The following is a 24,973-nucleotide window of genomic DNA, read 5'->3' on the forward strand; positions in this document are numbered from 1 at the left end:
ACTTACCTCGATAGTAGAAGAGACACAGATCAGAAAGAACAAACCATCGCTTCTTCCAGAGCTTCATGCCAGTGCTATCCTGCATGAAATAAAATATATAATACATAGGTATTGGTGATGTGAAGGCTTAAGTGTATAATGAAACTGTAAATATAGGAATCCATGACTCCCCTTTGCGGCTTTTAGGGTGGAATTTGCCTCTGGTGTGAACAAGCTGCAGGTGCTTTCAAAATTACTCTAATTTTTGAGTGAGGAAGTTTCATGTACTTGCTACCAGAAACCCCACAGACTGAGAACTCTAGAAGGCCCGGCTCTTTCAAAAATTGCACACTCTATGGACAGAGGAAGACTCCTAATTCAAGTCCAGCAGTGCCTAACAATGGGAGATGGGGTCTTGAAGCGGATTCCCTGAGACTTTAGAGTGGGTAAGGGTACGGCTTTGCATGTGGAAAATCACAGGATCTCTCAGCTCTTGTCAGAGCAGAGAGTACTGGGATGGGATCAGGGTTCAGTGGCAGAACCATGCAAGTTACCAACTTGGTCTCTCGCATCTCCAGCTAGGAGGATCAGATGAAGGGAAAGACATCTGCCTGACACACCAAAGATCTCTGCCAGGCAGTTGACTACACTGGGTCTACAGCCTGTCAGTTGGCAGCAGCCATTTTATTAAGCTGCAGCACAAGAGGAAAGAGATGAGCGATGGAATCACCACAAGCTCTGCTGAGAAGCCGGGCTCTTTCCGCTGGCCTACATTCAGCTGCTCCAACAGGAACAGAGAAACCAGCAGCTTGGTAATCATCTGGCAGCAGGCATTCCAGAAAGCTGCAGGAGAGTGACCAGCGATATTTGGCTACTACCCTTCCAACTAAGAACTAGTGGCTGAGTTTGCTTTTTTCTTCTTCCCTGCCAACCCCGTTTCCTTTCTGTGGTATGACTTTTTCAGCTGTAAGCCTAAGAGCACGGGTGGTCTTTTTTATTGGTACAGGAGATTTCTCTAATTGAAGAGTAGAGTTAAAATTCTTCGAAGAGAAAGGCAGCCTGGTGTGGATACAAGGACGCATCCTAGGTTCCTATGACAGTACAGGGCTAGCTGAATCAATGGCTGATTAAGGCAGTTTCATATATTCATATGACTGCTCGTGTGATGTAAGAGCTGGACTGTTTGATGAGGACTGAGGAGTCCCAGGTTAAAACCCTCACCCATTCATGAAGTTCACTGGGTGAGCCTGGGCTGGTTATACTCTCCTTCTCCCACCTCAATGCATCCAAAGGGTTCTTCTGAGGATAAGACAGAGGAAAGGATTCCCATATGCCAACTGAGTTTCTTGGAGGAAAGGGAAACTATAAAGAAGGATCAAGTGGGGAGAAGGCAAGATCATTTGAAGGAGTTACACAAGCCTTCTTTTTGCAGGAGAGTCTGTTACCGACCATACCATTTACCATCAAGCAAATGCCTCCAATATAAAAACAGTATTGCTGAAGCAATCTTATTTGTCTTTATGTCTGCAACCTATTTGCAATTCATTCCTCAGAATAAATGGCTAGCACCAGCACCCTCTAATAAATGTTAATCTGCTGAAAGAAGAAAGGGTATTAGTGAATTTTAAGTATTCTCCTGGTGAACAAGCTTGAGATGATATCCAGGAGTCACAGAATAATGAATGCCACATCTCTGAATAGAAAAGGGCAGCTGATAATTATTTTGTTAAGATCACTCAGCAGATGTGTTGCCTTTCTTGTTTTTAAGATGTGCACCCCAGGTGGCAAAACAAATATTTATCTGTTCTACTTTTACAAAGGAATTTTGTAGCTCTGTATCTCTAAATGCTAATTGTATCAGTTTCTGAATTGACAAAGAACCTTATTTCAATAATCTAAGCAAATGTGCTAAATTCTTAAGCATTTAATGGTTACTAAAATTGAGAATGCTAAATGGGTCTCCATTTAGTTCCACTTCAATCTGCTCTCCCATTTATCCAAAGGGTCAAAACAGATGGCTAGAAGCTACAGCTGAAAGAACTATGGAACAACATGTGGATACTCCTAAAGTTGCATGCATCCGTACATGTTCTTATTGATACATGTCAACACATGCATGTATCTGTCTTTGCCCCAGGTGTGATCACTGGTCCAACAAGCACTGTACTGTCAACCTTGCTTGAAGCCATGTGATGCCAGAGGCTCCATTCCTAGTTCTGCCTCCTGAATCATACCGACAACGAATGTCAGAACTTGTGGACCCCTCATGCCCACCCTCCATCATGGGCTTGGGCATCCTATTGCTTGGGAATCCCAACTAACCATAATGACTGCAAGAAAGCCATTGACAAAGTCAAGATCATAACTCACAACACTGTAATTGTGAAAGCAAACACAAGGTGATTAAGATTTTGTCAACAATTTCTAAAAGACAAGACTACCAAATATATAATTTTGTCATATTTCATATTTGGAAGTAACAGCTGAATTATGGAGAAACATTTTAGCTTGCTAATAACTTTGGTCATTAAAATACGTAAATAGTTATACATTTACAATAGCTAACATAATAATTATATAGAGTGCTCTACTTTTATGAAGGGATAAATAGAAGAATTTGACTCAGATAATATACCAGTCTTTCTCCACTTCTGCCATATGGTACCTGTTTTTATAGGTGGGTTTTCCTTGGCCAGACAAAGAACAAGCCTGAAAAAGAGTCATCTGTCCTTTGGTCCACAAAGACTGAGCACAGAACATGGCACAGTCCTTTTGGGAAACTGCAGATGCAAAGCTAGTGAGTTTACCGTGATAGTTTTGCATGTTCAGAAAATTTCTGATATCGTGGTTCAAACCAAGCAACCTACATGTGGATATCTAAAGCTTAGAAAGAAAGTGGAAAGCACCTGAATTAGCATTTGACGATGCCCCTAGAGTGCTGAATTGAGAAGTAACCTACTGAAGTGACAAATGCCTGCCAGTCATAGGCAAGTAGTTACGATCTGGCAAGGGTGCTCGGCTTTCCAAAGGCGACCTTTGCTCCTGCAAAGACACATTAGCTGGCCAAGCAAACACAATAAAGGAGACGTTGTGCCAGCAAGTACATCGCTATAAATAATACCTGCCCTGTCACTGTTGTTTTGACAGATTTTGACAGCTCTCAAGAAACCACATTTCAACTCCTGTTTGTCTGTGGGATTATCATTTGTGGTGACATATCAACCACTTCAATTACTTACAAGCAGGCATACTTTATTTTATCAGAAATCCACAGAGTCTAGAGAATCTTGCTTTATTCCAGATGCTATAGGCCTACCATAAATGATGACCAGGTAAATGCTGTACAGTCTCCCCCACATTTTATATCGTGACTGATCCAATAAACTGCATGTTCAAACCCTCCAGTAAACTCCTTTTCTACAAGGGATTTATCACATGCGGTGGAACTGGGGACATGCAGGCTGGTCCCACCATCACATGCCTGGCAGCCTCAGTGCCACGCTGTGCATACAATGGGAACCTGCCTATAGAAGGAAAACCTGACGAATCCATGCAGCCTGCCTGTCGTGAGCCGGGGTTTCTCCTTTGTGCATTCAAAAGCCACAGTTTTCCTTGCAAGGCATTCCTTATTGACCGAAAGCACAGAACGCCCAGAATGAATCCCTCAACATGCACAGAGAGATCTGCTGAACTCAATTAAGTAATCACCTCCAGGAATTCTCCTTATGAGCATGCCTAAGCCTCATCCCTTGGGAGGGCTTCTTAAGGTGAGCATGCCTCTTCTCTGTGCACTGATCTTCTAACTGGGCCACCCTCCTCTTGACCCTCCAGGCCATGGGGTCAAGAGCTGGGGCAGCCCCATCTGTGTCTGTGAAACTCCCCTGCTCCGGGTTCCCTCCTACCAGCTGTACACCTTGGTTATTCCCAGGGACCCCCCACCTGGGAAGCCTGGCCTTGAGATAAGCACCTCCGCTTCTCTCATCTACGTGCCTCGGCTTGGCCCACATTCTCAGGTCTCCTTCTGCATCTTTCCTGCTTCCTATTCCGATTCTTCTGGAGATCAGCCAGCAGCCCTTGAGAACGAGGGCCCAAAGCAGCCATCTCTCTCGCTCCCAACAGCTTCCATGACCGGAAATCCATACTGCACCGTGAAAGGCTCTATGTGCTCGGCAGCTTTCCCCTCTACGGACAAGCACCGCCCCACCATGTGTGGACTGGAGGCGGGTGGGGCCGGCACACGTGGCCCCAATATATCTCCATGTGGTATTAATTATATGGAGCGAAGAATGCCTGCACAGGTTTTTCTTACTAAACTGCACAACTTTAGAATGCCAAAGAGCTGGCTCACATATGCCAAGTAGCGTGATTAATGCTTACACAGACATATGGAACTGAAAAATTACTACTTTATCTCAAGCTGTATATTCACTTTAGGATAGCAATTATTTCTTTTCGCCAAGCATGCAAAATGGAAGGGGAGGGGACAGAAAAGAACTATGCTCTAGGTTTTTGCATTTCTAATTGCAAGGATAAATTATAGCAATTATATATGCTGCATTTATATATAAGAAAGGCTTAGCATAAACTACCAAAGCTCTAGCATACAAGATTCAAAGAAAATCTCCAAACAGCCATTTGATTTTGTAGAATAAAGTCAATAATAAAATGCACAGGCGATTTGCACTAGTAATTAAATGCTTTACAAAACAATGATCATATATAACTGTAACTCACCCATCTCTTTAAGATATCCAGAAAGCAAAATCACTGATTTGCAGTACTGGATTCTCTTGAAAATGCTATTAGCATGTTTCCACCATACTTCCCCGTCACAACAGTGAAGGATAATAAAAGCAGCAATTTGTGCATTACGAAAGGCTTGCCTCTTTCATAATTTCAGCACAGCATTTCAGATAAGGTTGCTGTACGTATGATATTCAGCAACAGAGACAGGCCATACCTGTTTATAAAGCCAGCCTCGTCTAACAACAGGAGCATTGGGGTTCCTTTTTATGGAATTTGACCTCTTCCCAAAATTATGAACTTTCTTTGAAGAACGTGATGTCTGAAAACAGAAAAAAAAGATTAGCACATGCAACACTGGTGTGGAGAAAATGCACAGAGCAGGGCTACCTTCAGAGAGGGAAAGCTGGTCCCCAACACACATACTCCTACAGAATTTAAGACAGGGAGTTATTCTCTTTATAGGTAATTATATAATTTCCTTGCAAGTTTTTCTGACTTAGGCATTTTCTGTGGAAGGAGAGAAACAACTTCCAAGGCATATCTCAATCCAAACATTTTAAACTGAGGCTTAATAAGATATTATACAGATAAGGTACCACTTTTTAAAGGGGTCGGAACATGAAGTATTAAAGCTCCTAACAAGAAAATTGAAAAAAGAGCTGAAACATGTCAGCGCAACGGTTTTTTTTTTTTTTTTTTGGATGGTACTAAACCACAAAAGGGTTGGGCTGAAGTAACTAAGAGATTTATGCATCACCTGGATTATGGCAACTGCAGTCTAGCTAGGCTTTGGGACTTGTACATTGTTTTCCTGAGTGAGCACAGCAACTCCGTTGTATGCATGTTGCAAGTTCAAGATGGAGATGGTAGGTGATCAGGAGGCTTTTGTCAAATTATAATGCAGCTCTTAACACAGAGAAAACCATCTGTTAAATTCACTTCTGCCCAGTGCAGAATGGTAGAGATCATAAGGGGTTAAGATGGCTTCATTCTGGTATTTACTTGATAGTAACCAACTGTAGTTGTTTGGACTGATTTAAAAGGAGAAAAATAAGTGGGGATATGTAGAACTACTGAAGATAACACACAGGCCCACACTCAAAGGTGATGTACAATTACTCTCATGGTGCCCTAGCAGCAAAATACATAATGTGCTGTTAGCTACACAGGTAATAAAATGAATTTGCATTTTATTAGATGTTTGCTAGGGAATGCCTAGAAGAGCACAATCCCGTTGGCAAGTGTGCCTTTTTTAAACATATATAGAGAAATGGGCTTCAAAAGACACTTGAGTATTTATTCCATGGTAGAATGTTCTTCAAAACAAGGAAATAAATAAAAAATACTCAGCTTATATGAACTGGTACTGCAGGTCAGAAACAATATAAAATCAGAAGCTTAAAAGCAAACTCTGACAGCTTATTTTCATAAGCATGGAAAAAGGCATTTTTCTGAGGATAGTTAAGAACTGTTTCATTTGAGAGCAAAGCAACTGAACCAAACTTACATGGGCTCATTTGTTACTTGAAACTGGGCATGGGCTTTGAGCTTTCTCCCTTCCCAAAGACTCTCCATGCAAGAGTGAAACCTTAATGGGTTCTAAGTAACTGGAAGAATGCCAATTTCACTGCTCACTTGCCTTTGACAGTGACCTGATTCACAAGCTATGGTGGCAAATTGTGGATTGTTTAACTAAGGGTTTGTGGGAGCAAGCATGGCCTGCAATCCCCTTCTGGTTTCAGAAAATAACCTCCAATCAGCCTGACTGGAAGCTGGAGTATGATGAATGAAACTTAATTGATGGTCTGCTGAACTGCAGAATTGTTTAGGTTTATACTGCCCTGTTTAGGTAAGTGAGCTGAGTTCACACTAACTACTGACAGAAAGCAGAAGTGGTGTGCATTCCATAATTTGTCACCATGCACGTGACACAGTAAGAGGAGCAGAATGGAATGAGCTGAGCTTGAGATGTACTTTTCCTGTGGTTATTATTCAGGGTCTGTCACAGAGGGAAACATCTGAACAGACACAAAGAAGTTGAAACTGTATATGAAATATGTATCCGGTTAGAAATGACATAGAAATTCTTAGCTCAATATTTTAATCTAAAAAGCACCCAACTCCTGGAAAAGTTCAGAGTTCTGGTTAAAATTTGTTATAATTATTCAAGTTGGAACTTGACCATTATTTTACACATTCCAGAACCTTAGTGGTTTGACTTTGTGTTAAGTGCTAACATTTGAACCACTCTATAACCTCCATGCTTCATATTTTGCATTCTCATAACTCTACAGGAAGATGATGTTCCATTCTGAACCACTGAACCCTATTTGTTTCTCTAACTGTTGCAAATAGGTCTGTGACAAAGGATCCATTCGTGTTGACTGGCAATGCTTTGCAGCAGGTCTTAAAGTAAAAGTGATACAAATGAAAGAGCCTGCACACGAAGTGGGAAAGGGTACAAAAACAATGGTGGCACCCCATTGTCTTTCTAATGCAAGAGAGACTGCTGAGGCATTTAAAAATGGATGAATACATAATAAATGAACCTGACATCCCAACATCTGCTGGGCGTCTTTAAATATGCATCTGTTCACTTTTGTGCAAGGAACTCCACATGGCTCGTTTTAGTCACTATATATTTCACTAACGGTTGTGAATAACTATTACGGTTAATTAATCAATATACTAGCAACTGTCTCCTAATTCTAAGAAACCGGCAAGGAACCTCCTTATGTTGCATCATGCAAGTCCCAGCTACACCAAGCAAGGTGCATTTTAAAAGCTTGAAATAATACAGTATTATGTCTGGTCCCACTTCATGAGATGCCTTCAAAGGTTGATCAACCCCAGAGCTCTGAGATATATGCTGCCTGCCATTTTGAACATACAGACCACGGCAGGGTGTGTTACACCTCGTTCTTGCATGCAAACTTCCCACAACACCCAAGTCTGCACCACACAACAAGCTGTAGTGTACTGCTGTTGTGGCTTGTATAGCCAAAATGTCAGCCAGCATGCACCTGGGGGTCCTGCAGGATAATTAACCCCTGGTGGCTTATCATGATGTGCAATTTGTCCCAGTATTTTCTAACCAGTGTCTTACTTAAAGCTAATCTACATATACTGTACTTAGAACATGTATTTCTTTAAAAATGATATTAGAGCGCTTCATGTTTTAAGGAGAAGTCACATCGTCCAGAAGTACAAATGCAGCTTACACTTCATGAGCTAAATTTAAGGTCCACAGAATGGGGATTCTGGTTTAAGCTATTTTTCTCAAAAGATGTTTTTTCTGCAATATGAATCAACATAGTGATGGGCTTCTGAATCTGCAAACAATTATGTGGCTTGCAGATGAAGATTTTTCCGTAGCTTAAAATCTTTTTTTCATTGAGGTTAAAAGAGCTAGTAGCAATACTTAAAAATGCCTACAGTCTGCCAAAAATTTCTGCAAGGCATATTCATACTTCTACGGTATTTCCTCTTGGTTTCTTTAAGTTTATCCCTCAGTATATCGGGTGGACATTCAACCATGGAGACATTAATGCCTAAATTAAATGTGAGGCAGATAAGCTTTCTATTGTGGTGTAGGAAACATGACAAGTTCCTTAATAATGTCCGAGAAGGGGCTCTCTTCTCACAGATTTCTGTCCAATAAGCTCTATTCATTACATTCTGTTAATCTTTACATGCAAGTATCTTTAATCCAGAAACACAAGAGTTCTACCAATTTATGACAAAAAAGAGGCTATCCCTAAGATGCTGAAGAAACTAGACTTTTAAAAGTAAAAGTAACCCCTATGCACTGTAAGCTTTCCATCTGTTTCAATGTATGAAAAAATTTAAATGTATTTTCTTTAGAGATAGCATACGGTAAGTTTAATATTACATATACTTTAGGCACTGCTCTAAAACTGAGAGGGAGGGAGAGACGCGGGGAGAGAAAATAAAATCTAGTCTTTCTTCAGTGTTGAAAAGAAAGGAATATTTTAAGAAGACCTGCCAAGCTTAAAAACATGTCAGTTTTGTTTTCATTCTTCTTTAACACCTTTTAGCATTTTATTATGTCTATTTTAAGTGCAAAATTACTCAAATATTCAATAGCTCCCTACAATAATGTTTCCACACTAGGAGGAATAGTTTTAGGAAAACACTGTGGATCCTTCCCATACTCATAGCTAAATACACATTGAAAGGAGGAGGAAAGCTGTATGCTGCTAGAAAAGACAGCCTCTCTTTTGGAAAGCATGAGAAAGGGGAGAGCAGGTCCATCTGGCTGTGCATTGTCCTGTAAGGCAAGATTTGGTGTCCTGTAAGGCACCATTTCTCTGCCATGATCTGCTTCTCCTTTTTATGTGCCTTGATGAAAAAAGCTTTCCACAATTCAGAAGCCATCCTGCCAATATCAGGTGTGACACAGTTGCATGGAAGCTCTTACTGAGATGCTTCAGCCCGTGGTCATGTGACAGAAGTATGTCATGTGACCATGTCAGCTGACACATAATGGCATAAAGTTGGCTTTGGGTTGTGTATGTGCCTGGCTGAAAGAATGTATGGGAACCTCGAAGAAACTGGGAAGTGAGAAAGAAAGAATTTCCAATCCTGGATGACCGGCTTGAGTCAGGCTAGGAAAAAGCCAGTGCTGCCAATGAAGGCCACACAGGGATACTTTACAGCTGATCAGAAAGGAGGTGAAAACGCCAAGCAAAAAGATCTCTAAGACATACTTCTCCTAAGGACATGCAGGATGCATCAGCTGATTCATGTATTTAACCTGGGCTGACACTGAAATAGCACAAACACACCTCCTCCACTACACTGTACCACATAGCTAGCCCCCAGGGTGGGGTGAAGATGCTCATGAAGGCCCATATGGTGTGGGGCAACTGCAAGACAACCACTGGCTGACTCTATAAAATAGGGCGGCCTATGGGGCACTCCACAAAAGTTGACACACCCTACTGACATTTCTTACTAAAGAACTAGAGAGGAGCATTGCTGAGATGGCAAACTAGGAACAGTATCAAGTAGGTCTGCTTAATTTCTTCTGGTTCTGTTGTGACCACAGAATCCATGGTCAATGCAACAGGGTTTAGTTCTGTAACTTCTACAAATAAGACCAAAGAAGTGAAAAGCTCAATCCTGTACTGGGGCAGGTGAACAAAGCTCACTTCTGCAGGTTCTCCTGACCTGCCCTGTTCCAGAAACACACCTTTCTGGTCATTTCAGGTTATTTTCAGAACTGCCAAAGTCCTGCTGCTTGAGCAGTGTGCCCTGCAAAAGGCTACTACCCCTTCTACTAATCTTGCTGTATTTCATTTGTACACATCCTGGTACAGTGGTCAGAATAATTTCCCTAGATGTTATTTTCATAAACCATTATTTCCATAAACATTCCAACTAATACCATACAGAGGCTAATAGAGTCAATGCTGTAACGCTGTATGTTATGCATTCCCTCCCGTTATTCTTTGTTTAATTACTATCGTTGCCATCTCTCATCAACAGGAGAACATTTAGATTCTGATGAACTAATGAAAACTATTCCCACTTGGTTGCACTTTAGATCTAGGTTGCATTTTATGCTTGACCTACTTAACTGTATGTCACTACTGTTATGGGCCTTAACATTCATCATGTAAGTAGGCAAGGTGAAAATACTAATCAGACCAAGTTTATTATGAACAACTGCAAGGTTTCAAAAATCATCCATGTGGTTCTTTTTTAGCTGGAAAAATGTCTAGACTTCAGCCATGGTTTACTGTCAAATATCAAATGAACAGACTATGCATCAGAAATCTGAGACTTTCTTGTAACTCCTGGGAAAAACATCTGGAAAGAGTTTGTTCCCTGTTTTTGATAAGCTATTCAAAATATTAAAGAGTCACCATTAGAACTGATACTGAAGACTGATACTGAATAACTGATACTGATACTATTATATATTAAATGCCTGCCAGAAGAAGATGGTCCTATACTGAAGACACCAAGTGGGTTTCTTTACGAAGGGAATTGCATAGAAAGGTGGCCACCAGACAGAAAGCTCTTTCCCTGGGAGCCACTGGTCAGACCTTGCAGCCAGAGAAAAGCCTCCAAATAGCAACTTAACAGTTAGGCAGCAGCAGATGGGAGAAGGTGCATTTTGCCTAATTCGTTATATTCGGAGAGGCCAAGATACATGAAATAAGCACTCGTTCTTTTGATGGACAGTCATAGGTAGAATGTAGCTTTCTGCAATTTCATCACACACACAGGGGATAAAAGTACTTTGACATGTTTTAGAGGGGTGAAAGGCACATTTATCTGCAAGCATCTTAATGTTGCTTCTAACAAGACAATGGAGGTTCTAACTTCCTCTCTTTCTTTCTTCCCTTGCATGTGTGGGTAGAAATGAACCAACCTGTCTCATCAATCAGAAGTGTCACCAGAGATGCGCAGAGCCTTATAAAGCAGCAGAAGAATACAGGACAGCAGTGAGATGGAGCTACGTTATGGCTGCCCAAGAAAGCAGACCACAATCCTTTACCTTCCTCCATTCTGTACTAGCTGGAGGAACTGGAAATAAGATATAAAAGCAGACAGACCTACAAATTCTGGGGATCTCCAGAAGCATGTGTTTAAAGTCTTAAGAACTCTTCTGAGAGTTACTTATTTGTGCCAAAGTATCACATGGGAACAATTAATGACTAAGACTCTAATTTGGCTCAGAGAAAAATGCATGTGCTGAAAGATCAGCAAGCACACGCCTCGTTGTAAGCTTAATAAAAGTATTAATCGTTCTCATGTGGACATTTTCATCCATTAAAGTGACTCTTCCGTGTCAATAGAGTGTAATATGAAGGATGAAACGTCCCAAGACAGGGAATGCCTAGATGGCTGTATTAGAAGAACACAAAGACAGTTGAGGCCTGTTCTGCAGCAGGTGCAAAAAAGGAGGAAATGGTAGGCGCTCCTAGATCCTTTCTTTCCGTTTCACTCAGTTTCAACATCTCAGGCTACTAGTATGAACTCCTGAAAAGCTCACAGTTAGAGGAGGAAAAGTGTGTGTGTGCGTGTGCGTGTGGTGGGCGGGAATAAAACAAGCAAAAGCTGGGAACATCATTCCTTTCTTTGACGGGGCTCCCCCTGAAGACTAGCAGTCGCAATATTGTTTTGGCTGACAGATAAATGAGAGCTGACTGGCAGAAAAGTCTTCCTTATGCAAGTCCTCATGGAGTATCATCAGTTGAACCAATGCATGTTAACTCAGAAATAAGATCACTAAGTTCAGCAGAGGTTACACCCTAGTAAGAATGCACAGGATCACAGTTTTGGAATCAGAGTATGAATTTGTGAACAGCTGGAAATCAGGCAGTGAAGAGCCTCTTGATGCGGGTGAAGGAGTACAGAGCAAAAGTTGGCTTAAAACTCAACATTAAGAAACCTAAGATCATGGCATCCGGTCCTCTCACTTCCTGGCAAATAGATGGGGGAAGAAATGGAGGTAGTGACAGATTTTATTTTCCTGGGCTCCAAGATCACTGCAGATGGGGACTGCAGTCAAGAAAAAAAAAAAAAAAAGCAGAGACATCACCCTGCCGACAAAAGTGCGTATAGTCAAGGCTATGGTTTTCCCAGTTGCAATGTATGGCTGTGAAAGCTGGACCATAAGGAAGGCTGAGTGCCGAAGGACTGAGGCCTTTGAATTGTGGTGCTGGAGGAGACTCCTGCTTGGACCACAAGGCGATCAAACCAGTCAGTCCTAGAGATCAACCCTGACTGCTCCTTAGAAGGCCAACTACTGAAGATGAAAGTCAAATATTTTCGCCACCTAATGAGAAGGAAGGACTCCCTGGAGAAGAGCCTGATGCTGGGAACAATAGATGGCAAAAGAAGAAGGGGACGGCAGAGGATGAGGTGGCTGGATGGAGTCACTGAAGCAGTTGGCATGAGCTTAAGTGGACTCCGGGAGATGGTGGAGAACAGGAGGGCCTGGAGGAATATTGTCCATGGGGTCGCAATGGGTCAGACACGACTTTGCAACTAACAACAACAACGTTTATACACAGTGTTAGGAGCATGTGGAAGCATTAGCAACCCCTGACAATTCCTTTAAATCAGTGTTGCATCTTGCCAAATTTGGGATTTCTCTCTATGCATTAAGAGCAAAGTGGCAGCTGTTTGTGTTAGTGTCACATCATGTGCTGAAGGATGAAACAAATCCTTATGCTAAGGTACCTAACTTAAGGAGCTTACATGCCAACAGGTTTGAGAATAGTAAATGGGTGGGGAAACTGTCAAAATCTGTGAAACAAATTCCTGGTTAACATTAAAGATTGTTTTCAACCAACACAAACCCTGAGTTGCAGAACATCATCTCACAATGTATGAGATCTCACAATGTATGTGTGGATAAACACATACAATATTGCTGAACCTATCATGGTGCAACTAGACTTTGCGGGTGGCTAGCAGATACTAACTTTTAGCCACCAAGCCCTACCCTAATTTGTAGACCCCTATTGCAGACGTTCTGAGCAACTGTTCCCTTTGTCTACAGATTCATACAGCTAAAGTCCACGTTTATCCTTTTACAGACAGCATGTGGCCCTAGCTCCACCTTTAAGAGCCACGCCAATGGATGCCTTTATAAATTATGTAGACAGCTTACTCAGCTCTGCTCTTGCCCTTGGGGACAAATTCTATTCTGGACAAGTATTTTAGATTTTAGTTGATATTGCTGGCTTCCATTAGTTTCTTAAGGGTCTTGTCATTGTATTTTAATTTAGAAATGGCTTTCAGAGGGTTTATACCTTTTTAAAGGTGACATACACTTCAAAATTACATATTTTAAAAAGCACAGATGTGTCTTAAAAGCTGGTATACAAACTTTGTTCATTTCTAAAGTGAGATATAGGGCATCAACATGTCTTTGGAATTGTGCCTCAGTGTCCTATTGCACTGACTAGCTGAATAATTTTGTACTAATAAATAATGTATGTTGGCTATAATAACTTACTCTGCCCAGAGGACTCATTGGATGTGCAGCATAATCTGATGTCAAATTATAGTGTGCAGCTTCACTTATCATGTTTATGGGCCGCTCTTTCTTTTCTTCAGATGTCATAGTTGCCGCAGTCCTGAAAAAACAATATGCAGTAACACTGGCACCTGTCGTGTAGGCAGAGTTGGAATAAAAAGGCTCGTTAGCTGTTCTTGCACAAGGTGTGTGCTACTTGCCCAATATCCCAGGACCAACGGACTCAGATTTTGTGAATACTAACTGTGAATACTCATAAAAACCTCTATCAGAGCGTTCTCAACAGATCATGCAAAATATCTTCCACCTAAACATTTTCCCCACTTTCAACACCACTTTCTCAGGTATGCGGTGCTGAAAAAGAAAGGGCTTAGCAACATCTATAAATCTAGTATGCACACGCTTCTGACTGCATACGCAAGCAAATGCCACACACACAAACACCTGTTTTAGTAGAACAACTGACCATTTTGCAACTTACCTGCTCAGAAAACCCAAGGAAAAGATGGATACCAATTGGTTCCCACAACTTCTACGCCTCTGGAATTGATGAAACCAGCAGACATGTCTAAAGCAATCAAGTGTTTGACAAAATTCCTACACTTCCTTTATTTATTGAACGGCCAACTTCTATGTCTCAAGTTTTGCTTTCGGCAGCAAAAACTTTTGTTGATGCTGGGAAAACTACTAGAGGATGAAGGCAACCGTTTTGCTTTCCTTCAAGATTTGAATTTCTTGAATGAAAGCAAAAGCAGGGGATACAGGAAGTTGAGTAAGCCTAATGTATATGGTGTGGTTGTGAATCTAGAAAAGACAGAGGAAAGTCAAGCCAAGGGAGTAAACTTGGATTGTGGCAAAACCAGCTGGTCTTTGAATATGACTATGCGGGACATGGGTTCCAAGAGTAAGAACATGGACTGATATGTAAGTGGAATGGTAGGGAGAAAACCTACAGCTTTAGACTAATGAATAGAGCAAATAGGGGCAGAATAACAGGCTGAGGCAACAGTAACATGGGGACAAAGCACACACTGGGGGATGGAGAAGCTGCCATAACATGGTGCAATGAGATCGATTATCAGGATGCTCTTTTGAATAACCAGGTACAAGAGTAACAGCATTTTGATATGCTGGAGAATTCAGAAACTTTGGGCTAGATTGTTTTTCAGCCACTACGGGTAAGTAGATTCTGTCATTCATGAGATTTCCAGCAGCAGTATTTCTTGCTTATTTGCCATGCTTGTAGCTCTGAGTGGTGAACGGTAAAAATCTCAGATAAAAGAATGAAAACAATACATTAAGAACTAGGTAACGTTAAATTGAGGGGTGTTCAACAAGAAGGATCAGATCCTCAGCAGGAACCAAAAAGAGCATAATGTTGGGCAGGAAATTCCGTGGAAATTTAGCCTCCTCCCTGAATGCTCTTCTCCAGTAGGTTCCAGTTAGTCCATAAGTGATTTATGAACCAGTGTGTACATACACATGTGTGAACTGCTGCTTGAAAGCAGGAGAAGTAAGAAATTCAAACTCTTGCATTCGCTATGAGACCAAACCATGATGTAAATTAAAATGTAGACTTCTCTACGTAATGGTAACCTTAGCTACAAGGAATATTTAACTGCAGTCAGATAATCTGAGAGCAATTGGCCAGTGAACTGACAATATCTAAAAGCTCAGCTTATCAGTCCCCCACCCTATTAAACCCTGTATTCAGTTAGCAAAACTATTACTTACTGTTCATTCACAACAAAAATGCAGTTGTCTTGTGATGGCTGCCCAGTGACCGGATGCTTGCAGGTCACTTTTCGTTCATTATGACTGTAGGGAGACAAATAAAAGATGTATATAACCACCTACTCCTTTTCTATGCACAACTGAACGCTTTGAAGCAAGTAGGTAAATTCGTTAGGGCCTTAATTAGTGCATACGTGCCGTTTCTCACAGTAACAGAAACTACAGGTTCCTGTGGCAAGATATTTTAAACTCCAGTGTTCGGAAATCCTTTAGAGCTTATCAAAGAACATTTGTGCTAAACATTCCCTCTCTATCCACATTAAGCCTGGATATACAGTTTAAGGTTTATTTTTTAAAACACTGCAGGGGCTAATGTATTAACCCATGGTTGATTATAATCACTGGCGTGTGCAATAGTTACCAAAGCAAATTCTTACAGTTCACACAATAAGTAACATACAGAGACATAAAGGAATGTGGACTGAACTAACCCCCTCGGTTTGTACTTTGTTCTGGCACAGACTGAACAAGATGCCCATATTGCTGAACAACACATGCCCTCCACAGGTATGTGGTAGAAAACCTACTTCATATTCACTTACATACATTCTGCAAGTGAGTGTGTGTATATATATATATGCACAAAAAAGGGAGAAAGCAATAATACACGGGCACTAGAAACAAGTTCTGAACAGCCAAAAGAGCTTGAATGGTGGTTGGGAGCTAATGGTCTTACTGCTGCTTCCAACTCTAGGATATAATGAGTAAGATGCCCTAATTCAAATAGGCTCACAGTGAATTTGGGTCACACTCTCTCTCAGTCCTCATACCAGCAATAGGGCCCACCTTCCAAGGTTTTTGGAAGGATTACTGATAATGCATGTGAACGTCTGGAAGAATTAAGAGGCTGTTTCCATTTTTGTTTTACTAAATAGATTTTGCTTTAATGAATAGATCATTAGCCATTAATCTATTTTAAAAGTCTTTGCATTACATGACCCTTTTTGAAACTTGAACCCATCCCTGTTCAAACAGAAAGCAATCTTGGGGGGGGGACCTAACATGACCTTTTGGTCTGATATACACACATTGGTAACCCATTAAAAAAATCCCGAGTTACCATGAACATATCACAGTGTTAGTGTGAGTTACCATGAATATATCACAGTATTAGTGTGCACAGCTCAAGTGCTCCAACTTGGCCACTTCTGCCAGTGGGAGTGGCTGAACAAGCCAGACGCACTCTCTTCCCTAGCTTGGTCAGTGCTACATCTGAACCTAGCCTGTGTCTCTCGATGGGTGAGGGGTTAGGAAGCAAGACAAGGACAGTTCCTGGTTTGTGTACAGTACTAATGCACCAAGGAGCAGAGTGTTCCCGGCTTGTTTAGCTCTTGGCAAGAAGACCCAAGAAAGAATCCTGGATTTCTCATGGTAACAGGATTATAAAAATAAAATTCTGGGTTACTGTTCTGTGTGAATCTTTAAGTGCACTTCACCAACTTTCTGCCATACTATCTGGCCTCAGAGTCCCTGAAATAAAACCTCCATCTGAAATGTTGCTCACCTTCAAAACTCTCTGGAGTTTTTAACTTCAGCAAGATAATCCTAACTATTCCTTGGTTGGTGCTTTTGTTAACATTCTTAGATCTTAATCGCTTTTCAATTTCACACAGTCATGCTCTAATCATAAGTCCTCTTCCACACAAAGACACACACTACAAAATTGAAAGCTTCATTCTTCCGCAGAAAGCATGATAGATACCACACATACGTACTGAGAAGAGGTGAACTTTCAGTCTTTTGTAGAGCCTGTACTTTTTGTGCAGAAGGGCAATATTTGATTTGTGATTTTAGAAAAAAAACACTTTAGCAATATAAACAAAAGCAAACAAGTTCTAATACAGAACTTGGTTATACAGAAGAGTTTAATGCCTCCTAGTTTATTTGGAGAAACTACCTCTATATAGTATGTTCCCTTCACATGTACTTGAAATCTTGGGGGCAACATTATTTTAAAAATCCATTGTAGGATTAAAACTGATCAAATCTCCAGTTCCCAAGGTATTGCCTTACTTTTTCATTAAGGGCACAACCAATCTGACTTGAGCAGACACAGCATTATAGCACTTTATTCTATGGGTGCTTTCTGAACACATATATATGAGTCTTGATTTTCATTGATTTCAGATTTGTAACTCCAATGTGCTTTAGCAGGAGAGGGAGGGCTACTGTTTCCATACACCTGTCTTTTTTTTTTAAGACAGCAGTGGGGATACATCTCTTGGAGGGTTGCATGTGGCAGAATGCCGGTGGCAAGTAGCTACGCCCTTCTCTCTTCAACTCCCCCCCACCATCCCTTTATTTCTGGTCAGATTATTCCACTCTCCAGATATACCTGCTTTCCAGGCTGGCAGGAATCTTTCTCTCATTAGTAGCGTGATCTATTTTTCTGATTGGTGAAAGTGCCACCTGTGATGGAAAATCCAGTTTTGCGGTTCACAAACTTGGAGTACAAAACAGGAGATGTGGGTTCTACTCGCTACTCAGCTGGAAGCTCACCAGTGACATTGGGGCAGTCACTGACTCTAACCCTAGCCTACCTTACAGGGCTGATGTGAAGATAAAACGGAGAGGAGGACGACGACTATGTAAGCTACCCTGAGGTCCTTGCAGGTAAAAAAGGCATAGTATAAATACAATAAATACCTATTTTATTTGCAATTTTATCCTTAACTTATCTTGCAAGGCACCTTACGTAATGCAAGAAAAGCTTTAAACATAGAAAAGAAGAAAAGAAACAAAAAGGGACACTGAGGAGAGAGTGACTTGTTCGTGTATTCAGGCCAGTTTCCAGAGGCCCACTGTAAAAGCACAGAAAGTTTCCTCACTCTGCACAGTAAGATAATGTTCACAACATGAAATGGGTAGAGTTGCTGCACACCCAATAGAGCGCTTAATCAATGGTTATGAAGGAAAGCTGCACTTTACTAACTTACAGAAAATAGCCACTGCCTGTAACGAACAAGTCTAGTAATTTAAGTGTGGGATCCAATGCACAATCACTTGTGAGCAAACCCACCGAACTGAGCAGAACGTCTGAGTATTATGTACAGGATGGTTGTGTACAAGTCTTGCTTCAATGTGACACTCAGATGCAAAGTTTCTCATGCATGAAATCCAAGAGCATTTCAAGAGCATCTGCTAATGTATCGTCTTTGATTTGATGATCTTTTAGTGAAGTTGCTTTTACACCCAGACACTTATACAGTTATTCCAGTTCCCTAAAAGTCATACTGCTTCCATGACTTCAGTATATATTTGTAGCAGACTATTACTACACCTAGTTGAGCATGCCTTTATTTATTTATTACATGTGTATATCGCCTGTGGCTCATAGGGCTCTCTGGGCAGCTGACAGAATAAAAAGTGAACAAGAACAGACAAACAGCACAAATTACAAAATCAAAACCAAATACAGAACAACTGGCAACTCCAGGTGATTAAAATTAGCACATGGCATAATATGCATGAAATTAATACATGCTATTTGCATGCTGATCCTTCAGAGAATAAACACATTTGATTATATCTAGAATCTTTTGTACACTGGTGAAATCAATATCCCCCCCCCCCCCGCCGGTCTGTATCTGAGTAATCAGTGCCCCAGTGACCCACAAGAACTTTACTGTAGGGCTATGCAATTGTCACTAATTGACCATTACCACTGTGTTTTAATACATTCATGTCACATTTGCACCACAACTTAGAACTGTAATTCCATCTTCTGTTACACCATGTTATTCTGGACAGACTTCACTGAAGCTCTGTAAGAAAAGTAATTCAAAAGCCTTCCTAGACAGCATGTTTGTCTGCCCACCTGCTGCCTGATTCCATGCTCCACTGCACAATACATAATTCTAGAAGGTTCCCTCGTAGGTTAATTAAATCTACCTGCCTGGAATGTGAAGCTAGTCTCAACTGTCCTCTCCCAAAGTAGTAAACATACATTCTCTCACTTCTTTATATCATTTTAATTATATGAAAGCTGTCAGTTTTTAACTTACTTAAGGTTTCCATTCTCTGGGCTAAATCCCTTAAGCAATAACTTTAACATGCAGAATTAAAACGCCTCAGAGACAGATGGATATAGAGCCCCCCCCTCAAAAAAAAAAGATCTGCTATGAACCTTCATGTTTTTTGCTCTGATTATTCTACCACAAAGAAGTGTTTGGTACTGTGTAGCACTGAAAAACAGGTGAGCTCTCAAAATTTGCTAACTCAGAGCCCCAAATTCACAATTCCACAAGGTATTTCATTCGTATGCAGACATTCCTTCCCCAAATCAATAAATAAGTGGTGGCCTTCACACACACTCAGGGGACACCTTTAGCTGAGACAAGTGCTAACCAGAAGCCAACCAACAGTTTGCATCGTATATCCTCTTCCATGTTCCCAGTTGTATGCTTTGGACCCAATCTTACATTTTACAGTACAAATTCTTTGCAGAGTCATCTGTGTACAAGTGACTCCACACAGCTGCTAATATAGACTAAGCATAATATTTGGGCAGAAACACTTTGTACATGCTCTGATGGGATTCAACATGCCTGCGATAGTCAGGATCAGGAAAGAGTGTTTGTTCTCAGTATTCCCAAGTTCATGTTCTCCAGCACCTGATATTCAGTGGCACACTGCCTCTGAACATGGAGATTCAGGATCACCATGACTTATAGCCACAGACAGATCTTTTCCTCATGAATGTAATTCCCCTTTAAAGCCATCTTTGCTAGCCATCACTGTTATCTCGAGGTAGCCAATTCCACAAATTGTCTATTCTGCAGTGATATTTGTTATACTGGTATCCCATAGTTTTCTCTGCAAGGAACCCTAGGCAGCTTACATAAGTCCTCCTCTTCTCCATATTACTCTCACCACAACCCTGTGAGAAAGGTTAGAGAGAGAGAGAGTCAGTGGATGCCCAGAGTCATGCACAGAGAGTTGTGGCAGTGTGGAAACTGTAACCTGGATCTTCCAAGCCTCAATCCAATGTTCCAACCACTGTGCATCTTCCTGCCTTCACAGCCATGCCTCATCACCTGCGGAACCCAACAAGGGTTGTTTCTTGCTCGCTTGAGTGCTGTGAAATGCCAAAAACTGATTTTGATACAAAGATATTCATAATAACCCATTTGGTTATTATGGGTTATTATAGCCTATTTCAAAGATTTTTGAGTTTTGGACAACCAACAATCTTCATTAGGCAGACAAGGGTCATTCTAGCGTGCCATTTTTATTTATCCTGGAATATCTTTAATACATATTTATGTTTTCCTTCCCATTTACTCAATTCTACATTTCTCCAAATAACACAAAAAGTTATTTCATTGTTTTACAGTAAGCTCATCTATGAAGACACAAGCAAATGCAGCTCTCCTATATTTTACAAATACATGAAGAATGTGAGGTCTCAAATTAAGGGCCGAGGCAAGTGAAGCCAACACAACCCAATTCTGGCATATAGAACTTTTCCACTTCTTATGGAGCAAAATGTCAGCAATATTTCTTGTTGTTTTTGTACCCTGTCCTAATTTTTCCTTTTCAATGAGGCAAATACATTGCATACAAGCTAATAAAATAGTGCTTAAATATGGGGAAAATGTAATAAAAATATATTCCTATCTACTACTAGCAAGGATGTGGTCTGAGGCTGCACCAAACTGCTTCCATTTTCCAAAAGAATGTCATTCCAGATTGCAAGCATAAGGCTTTTCATACATCTGAATATATGAACTTTCCCCAATTAATCTATTTAAGAAAACAGTTTGAAAGCTTTGTGCAGAAAAGGTTCTCCTGGAACACAGATAACGATCGTGCTCCACGATCAGAATACTTAACTAGAAAGGTAACAAAAGAATGTTATAATGAACACCAAAGTAATTGAATTCTCACACAAAGGTACTCATTTTAGCTGTTAAACATCAGGATTTGAAATCCACATTAATCATCTCTCCTGCTCCCACACAATTTGCACACTCATGATAATTGTTACCCATTTTTCTGCAGAGTGTAGAGGAACCTGATCTCGAGGGGTGGCAGTTTGCCAGTTAATGTAGGTTGGCCTTTTCTTTATAAAAGGGACCAGTTTGTCAGATGCTTAATGTTAAGTCCTTAATTTAAGCCCTGAAAGTCAGAGTTTGGGCAACCTAATCCTTAACAAAACAATGGAGTTAAGGCGTATCAGGAACTGGACTCGATGTGCCAACATGCCACCCAATCGCTTTCTTGATGTGCTGATACAGAGCCTTGGTTTCGCAAAACTGAGGGAGTATTGTGAAAGTACGCTGTGTGCACATCCAGGGACCTTTGCCCTGAGTCAGCATCCGTATACACTAGCAACAAGCAAGGGCAAACTGGAGGAGGAAAGGAAAAGAGGGACTTTGCTAACATAACAAATGGTGCTCCAGTTCTGAGGCCCTTCGTGTACAGGTCTTGTACTCCGGAACCCTGGAAAAATCTGTCATCCAGATTAGTTCAATAAGAGTTTCAACAACCAGTCCAGAAAATGGTATACACACCCCTGCTACCATCTAGAAATTTGACTTGAAAAAACTGCCTCGGTACGTATGCTGTTCTACTACTATTCATCCAGTTACCAAATGTTGCATGTTTGCAACACCTATCTGGAAGTCAATAGTTTTTCTGAATTGACTTTTTTCTGCATGATATCAGGTATGTCCTAGAGAGCACTTAAATGTTTCTAGTGAATTACCATATTATTTACAATTAGGGTTACAGCTACCAAGGAGTAATTATAATAGTTTGGAAAGCAACTAAGGCATGGAAAGTATAAGCAAGCTCTTGGAAAAGAAAATTCTGTATAGCTTGCCCAGCACATTTTAGGCCAGGCCACTGCTACTACCAGCTGCTCCACCAAGGGCCCAAGCATCACTGTGGAATGACTGTCCCTGACTCGGTCTCCCCTTTGCTCACTGGTGCTCCTTTTGCAGTTGCTGTGGTTGTTTACCCTATTTTTAGAAACTGCTTTTCTCAGAAGAGACACCTGCGAGAGCCTCTTCAGAGTACCCAGGCAGCACATTACAGTGGCTGTCACTGGTGAGTCACACATTTTTTAACAAGTGTCTGAGATTTGTGCAATCCATATAGAGTCAATAGTTCAGTGCAAGTGTGCAACGCCAGCTATCTCAAATGGACATTCCTGCCCTAGATGGTGTCTCCTACTAAAGTACAGGAAGAGCCATCCATGTGCATTAACAAAGTAAGGTCACAAATAGGTTAATTTGTTTTGATTCTTATTTGACAATTGTCAAACAGCAAGCTGTCAAGTGAGCAGCAAACCTGCAAAAGGGGTCAAGAGTAGATCATGGTCTTTCCTGGGACTTCCTCTAGTGTTTTGTTTAGATCTGACTGTTCTCAGTGTCATCCATCTTCTCAATGTGATTCTAGGTTTTTGGCCAAGTAGAAAAGTCCAAGCTTCACAATTTACGGCTTTATGAGTTTTGACAGCTGTCAATCACTACCCCATTGCATGAGCTAAGATCACCTTGTGGCTTTACTTCTGACTCAACAATTCACCATTTGATAGCTGTCAATAAAGAAGCAAAGCAACAAATTGGCCTACTTGTAGCTTTGCTCTGGCAATGTCCACAGATGATGCCTCCGGTGCAGGGATACCTTCCCATGCATTGATGAGGCAAGCCGAACCTTTAGGACAGCTGGGGCTATCCAACCCTGTGCAACTCTGAACTTCCAACAATTTTTTTAAAAGGAAAATCTGTACAACTCTCAGGTGGAAAAGTAGGATGGACCAGTGACAGCCACTGGGCACTTTGAAAATGCTGTTGGCAACTTTGGAGACCGCACAAAGCAAACGCTAGAGAAAGAACAGAAGTGGGGAAAGGGCAACAAAAGAACTGCATCGACCACAAAAGGGCTCTTGTCACGGCAGGGAGGGAAGGGCACATGGTGCATAGCTTAATCACAGGGTGGGTTCTCAGGCTGTCTGAACATGACCAGGAAATAGGTTTCCTCAGGAAGTAGGGTGTCTGTTCATGTGTGTTTCAAAACAATACTATTTTACAGCAGAACCTTCAAGAGGAGGGAATGAGACCACCACATATTTTCATTTACCGTGCACCATGAGGACTGCCCTCTCCTGCTGTAAAGCACATACTACGGATCATGTGGAAGCTGCTCTGACTCATGGAAGGTTTTTGTGACAGGTTTTGGCACTGCAGAAATAGCCACTCTTTATTTAGATAACTCAGAAGGCTGCAAGTAAAGTGATGACTCCAGAAAAAGCAAATAAGAGTGTGACAGAACTGTCATTGTGCTTGTCAAAGATACAAGATAAAGCCGTGTCAACACTTCATATTCCCAGCTCCCTAAACAATTAGGCATGGGTAAACATTGGGAATTGTCTAATGATCTTTTTGATTGCAATTTTCTGAGCTTTAGAGCTATCATTTAGTTCAAACCAAGAACAGTTGTTTCATTAAGCCAATTAAGTTAACCAAGCTTATCCGATAATTTTAATTTGATAGAAATGGTGACACATGTGCCATGGGGGCTAAAGTTAGGCTAATGATCATTAAAACAAAAGGTAACCCTGCTAGTGGCAAAGGCAGCCTTCTCCAATCTGGATCCCCTCAAGTGTTTTGGACTATAGCCACATGAGACCAAACTGCCTGGAGGAGCCTAAATTTGGAATGGTTGTCCTGAGGCCTTTTCCTACTGAAATACTGAGAGCTCTCTGAAGCCAGCAGCTCCAGTTGACAAAAACAATTTGCTTTGGCAGTGAATAATGTTGCCATCCATTCTGTTCAATGAAGCACTCTGTATTACTCCAAAGTCCGTGTGCTTCCACATGAGGCTCTCTCTCTTTTCAAGCATTTCCCATAGCAAGTCCAACTCAGAAAAGTGGCTAGAATCCAAGGGTTGCGAATTACAGTACCTTCCACTCTGCAAAAGGCTTCTTGCAGCAGTAAAGATTGGAGGGGTTGGGGGGGGGCAATACAGACTCCTACCTAAAACTGGTTTCTTGCCTCTGTGTTAGAGCACAGAATCAGTTGTTGGCTCAATGTAAAGTGATCTACTTTCCTAACCATTTTAATGCAACAGGCATTCTCTACTGGTTGACAATTCACAGCTCAAAGTATGTCAGATGTCTCCCCCCCCCCACCAATCTTGTGACTGCATTTTAATTATATGAAGATTGTTCAGCAATGCTGCATGGAAGGGATGGGAAGCCTAGCCACATCAGCAATAATTCACAAGGCTGGAAATATTTCAGAGGCAACCGGAAGAAAACACACACACACACAAATATATATACATCTCAGAATGTGTCAGTGTTATGGAGTACCTTCTCAAAGAAATCTTATGATGAAATGTGACAGTATCTCCCCCCCCCCCCCCCCGACTTTGCAAGTTTACTGGCACACTGTTATTCGGCTGTTTTAATCTCCTGAACAT

The 24,973-nt window shown here is 41.2% G+C and overlaps 1 protein-coding gene across 16 annotated transcripts in view; it reads right to left on the minus strand.

The window, feature by feature from the left end:
- The window catches only part of PLEKHA5 (pleckstrin homology domain containing A5), a 210,086-nt gene that overhangs the window by 78,170 nt on the left and 106,943 nt on the right, over window positions 1-24,973 (minus strand). For all 16 annotated transcript variants that reach the window (XR_006416817.1, XR_006416818.1, XM_044452171.1 and 13 more), the window contains exons 4-7: window positions 15,482-15,565; window positions 13,727-13,847; window positions 4,940-5,044; window positions 7-79 (exon numbers count right to left, since the gene is read on the minus strand). Coding sequence is in view for 14 of the 16 variants with exons in the window: in XM_044452171.1 (XP_044308106.1) it covers window positions 7-79; window positions 4,940-5,044; window positions 13,727-13,847; window positions 15,482-15,565 (383 nt within the window). In the remaining 2 variants the exon portion in view is untranslated. The remainder of the gene's footprint in view (window positions 1-6; window positions 80-4,939; window positions 5,045-13,726; window positions 13,848-15,481; window positions 15,566-24,973) is intronic.

Source organism: Varanus komodoensis, unplaced genomic scaffold (genome assembly GCF_004798865.1).
Source record: "Varanus komodoensis strain SLA01 unplaced genomic scaffold, ASM479886v1 scaffold70, whole genome shotgun sequence".
Taxonomy (NCBI): domain Eukaryota; kingdom Metazoa; phylum Chordata; class Lepidosauria; order Squamata; family Varanidae; genus Varanus; species Varanus komodoensis.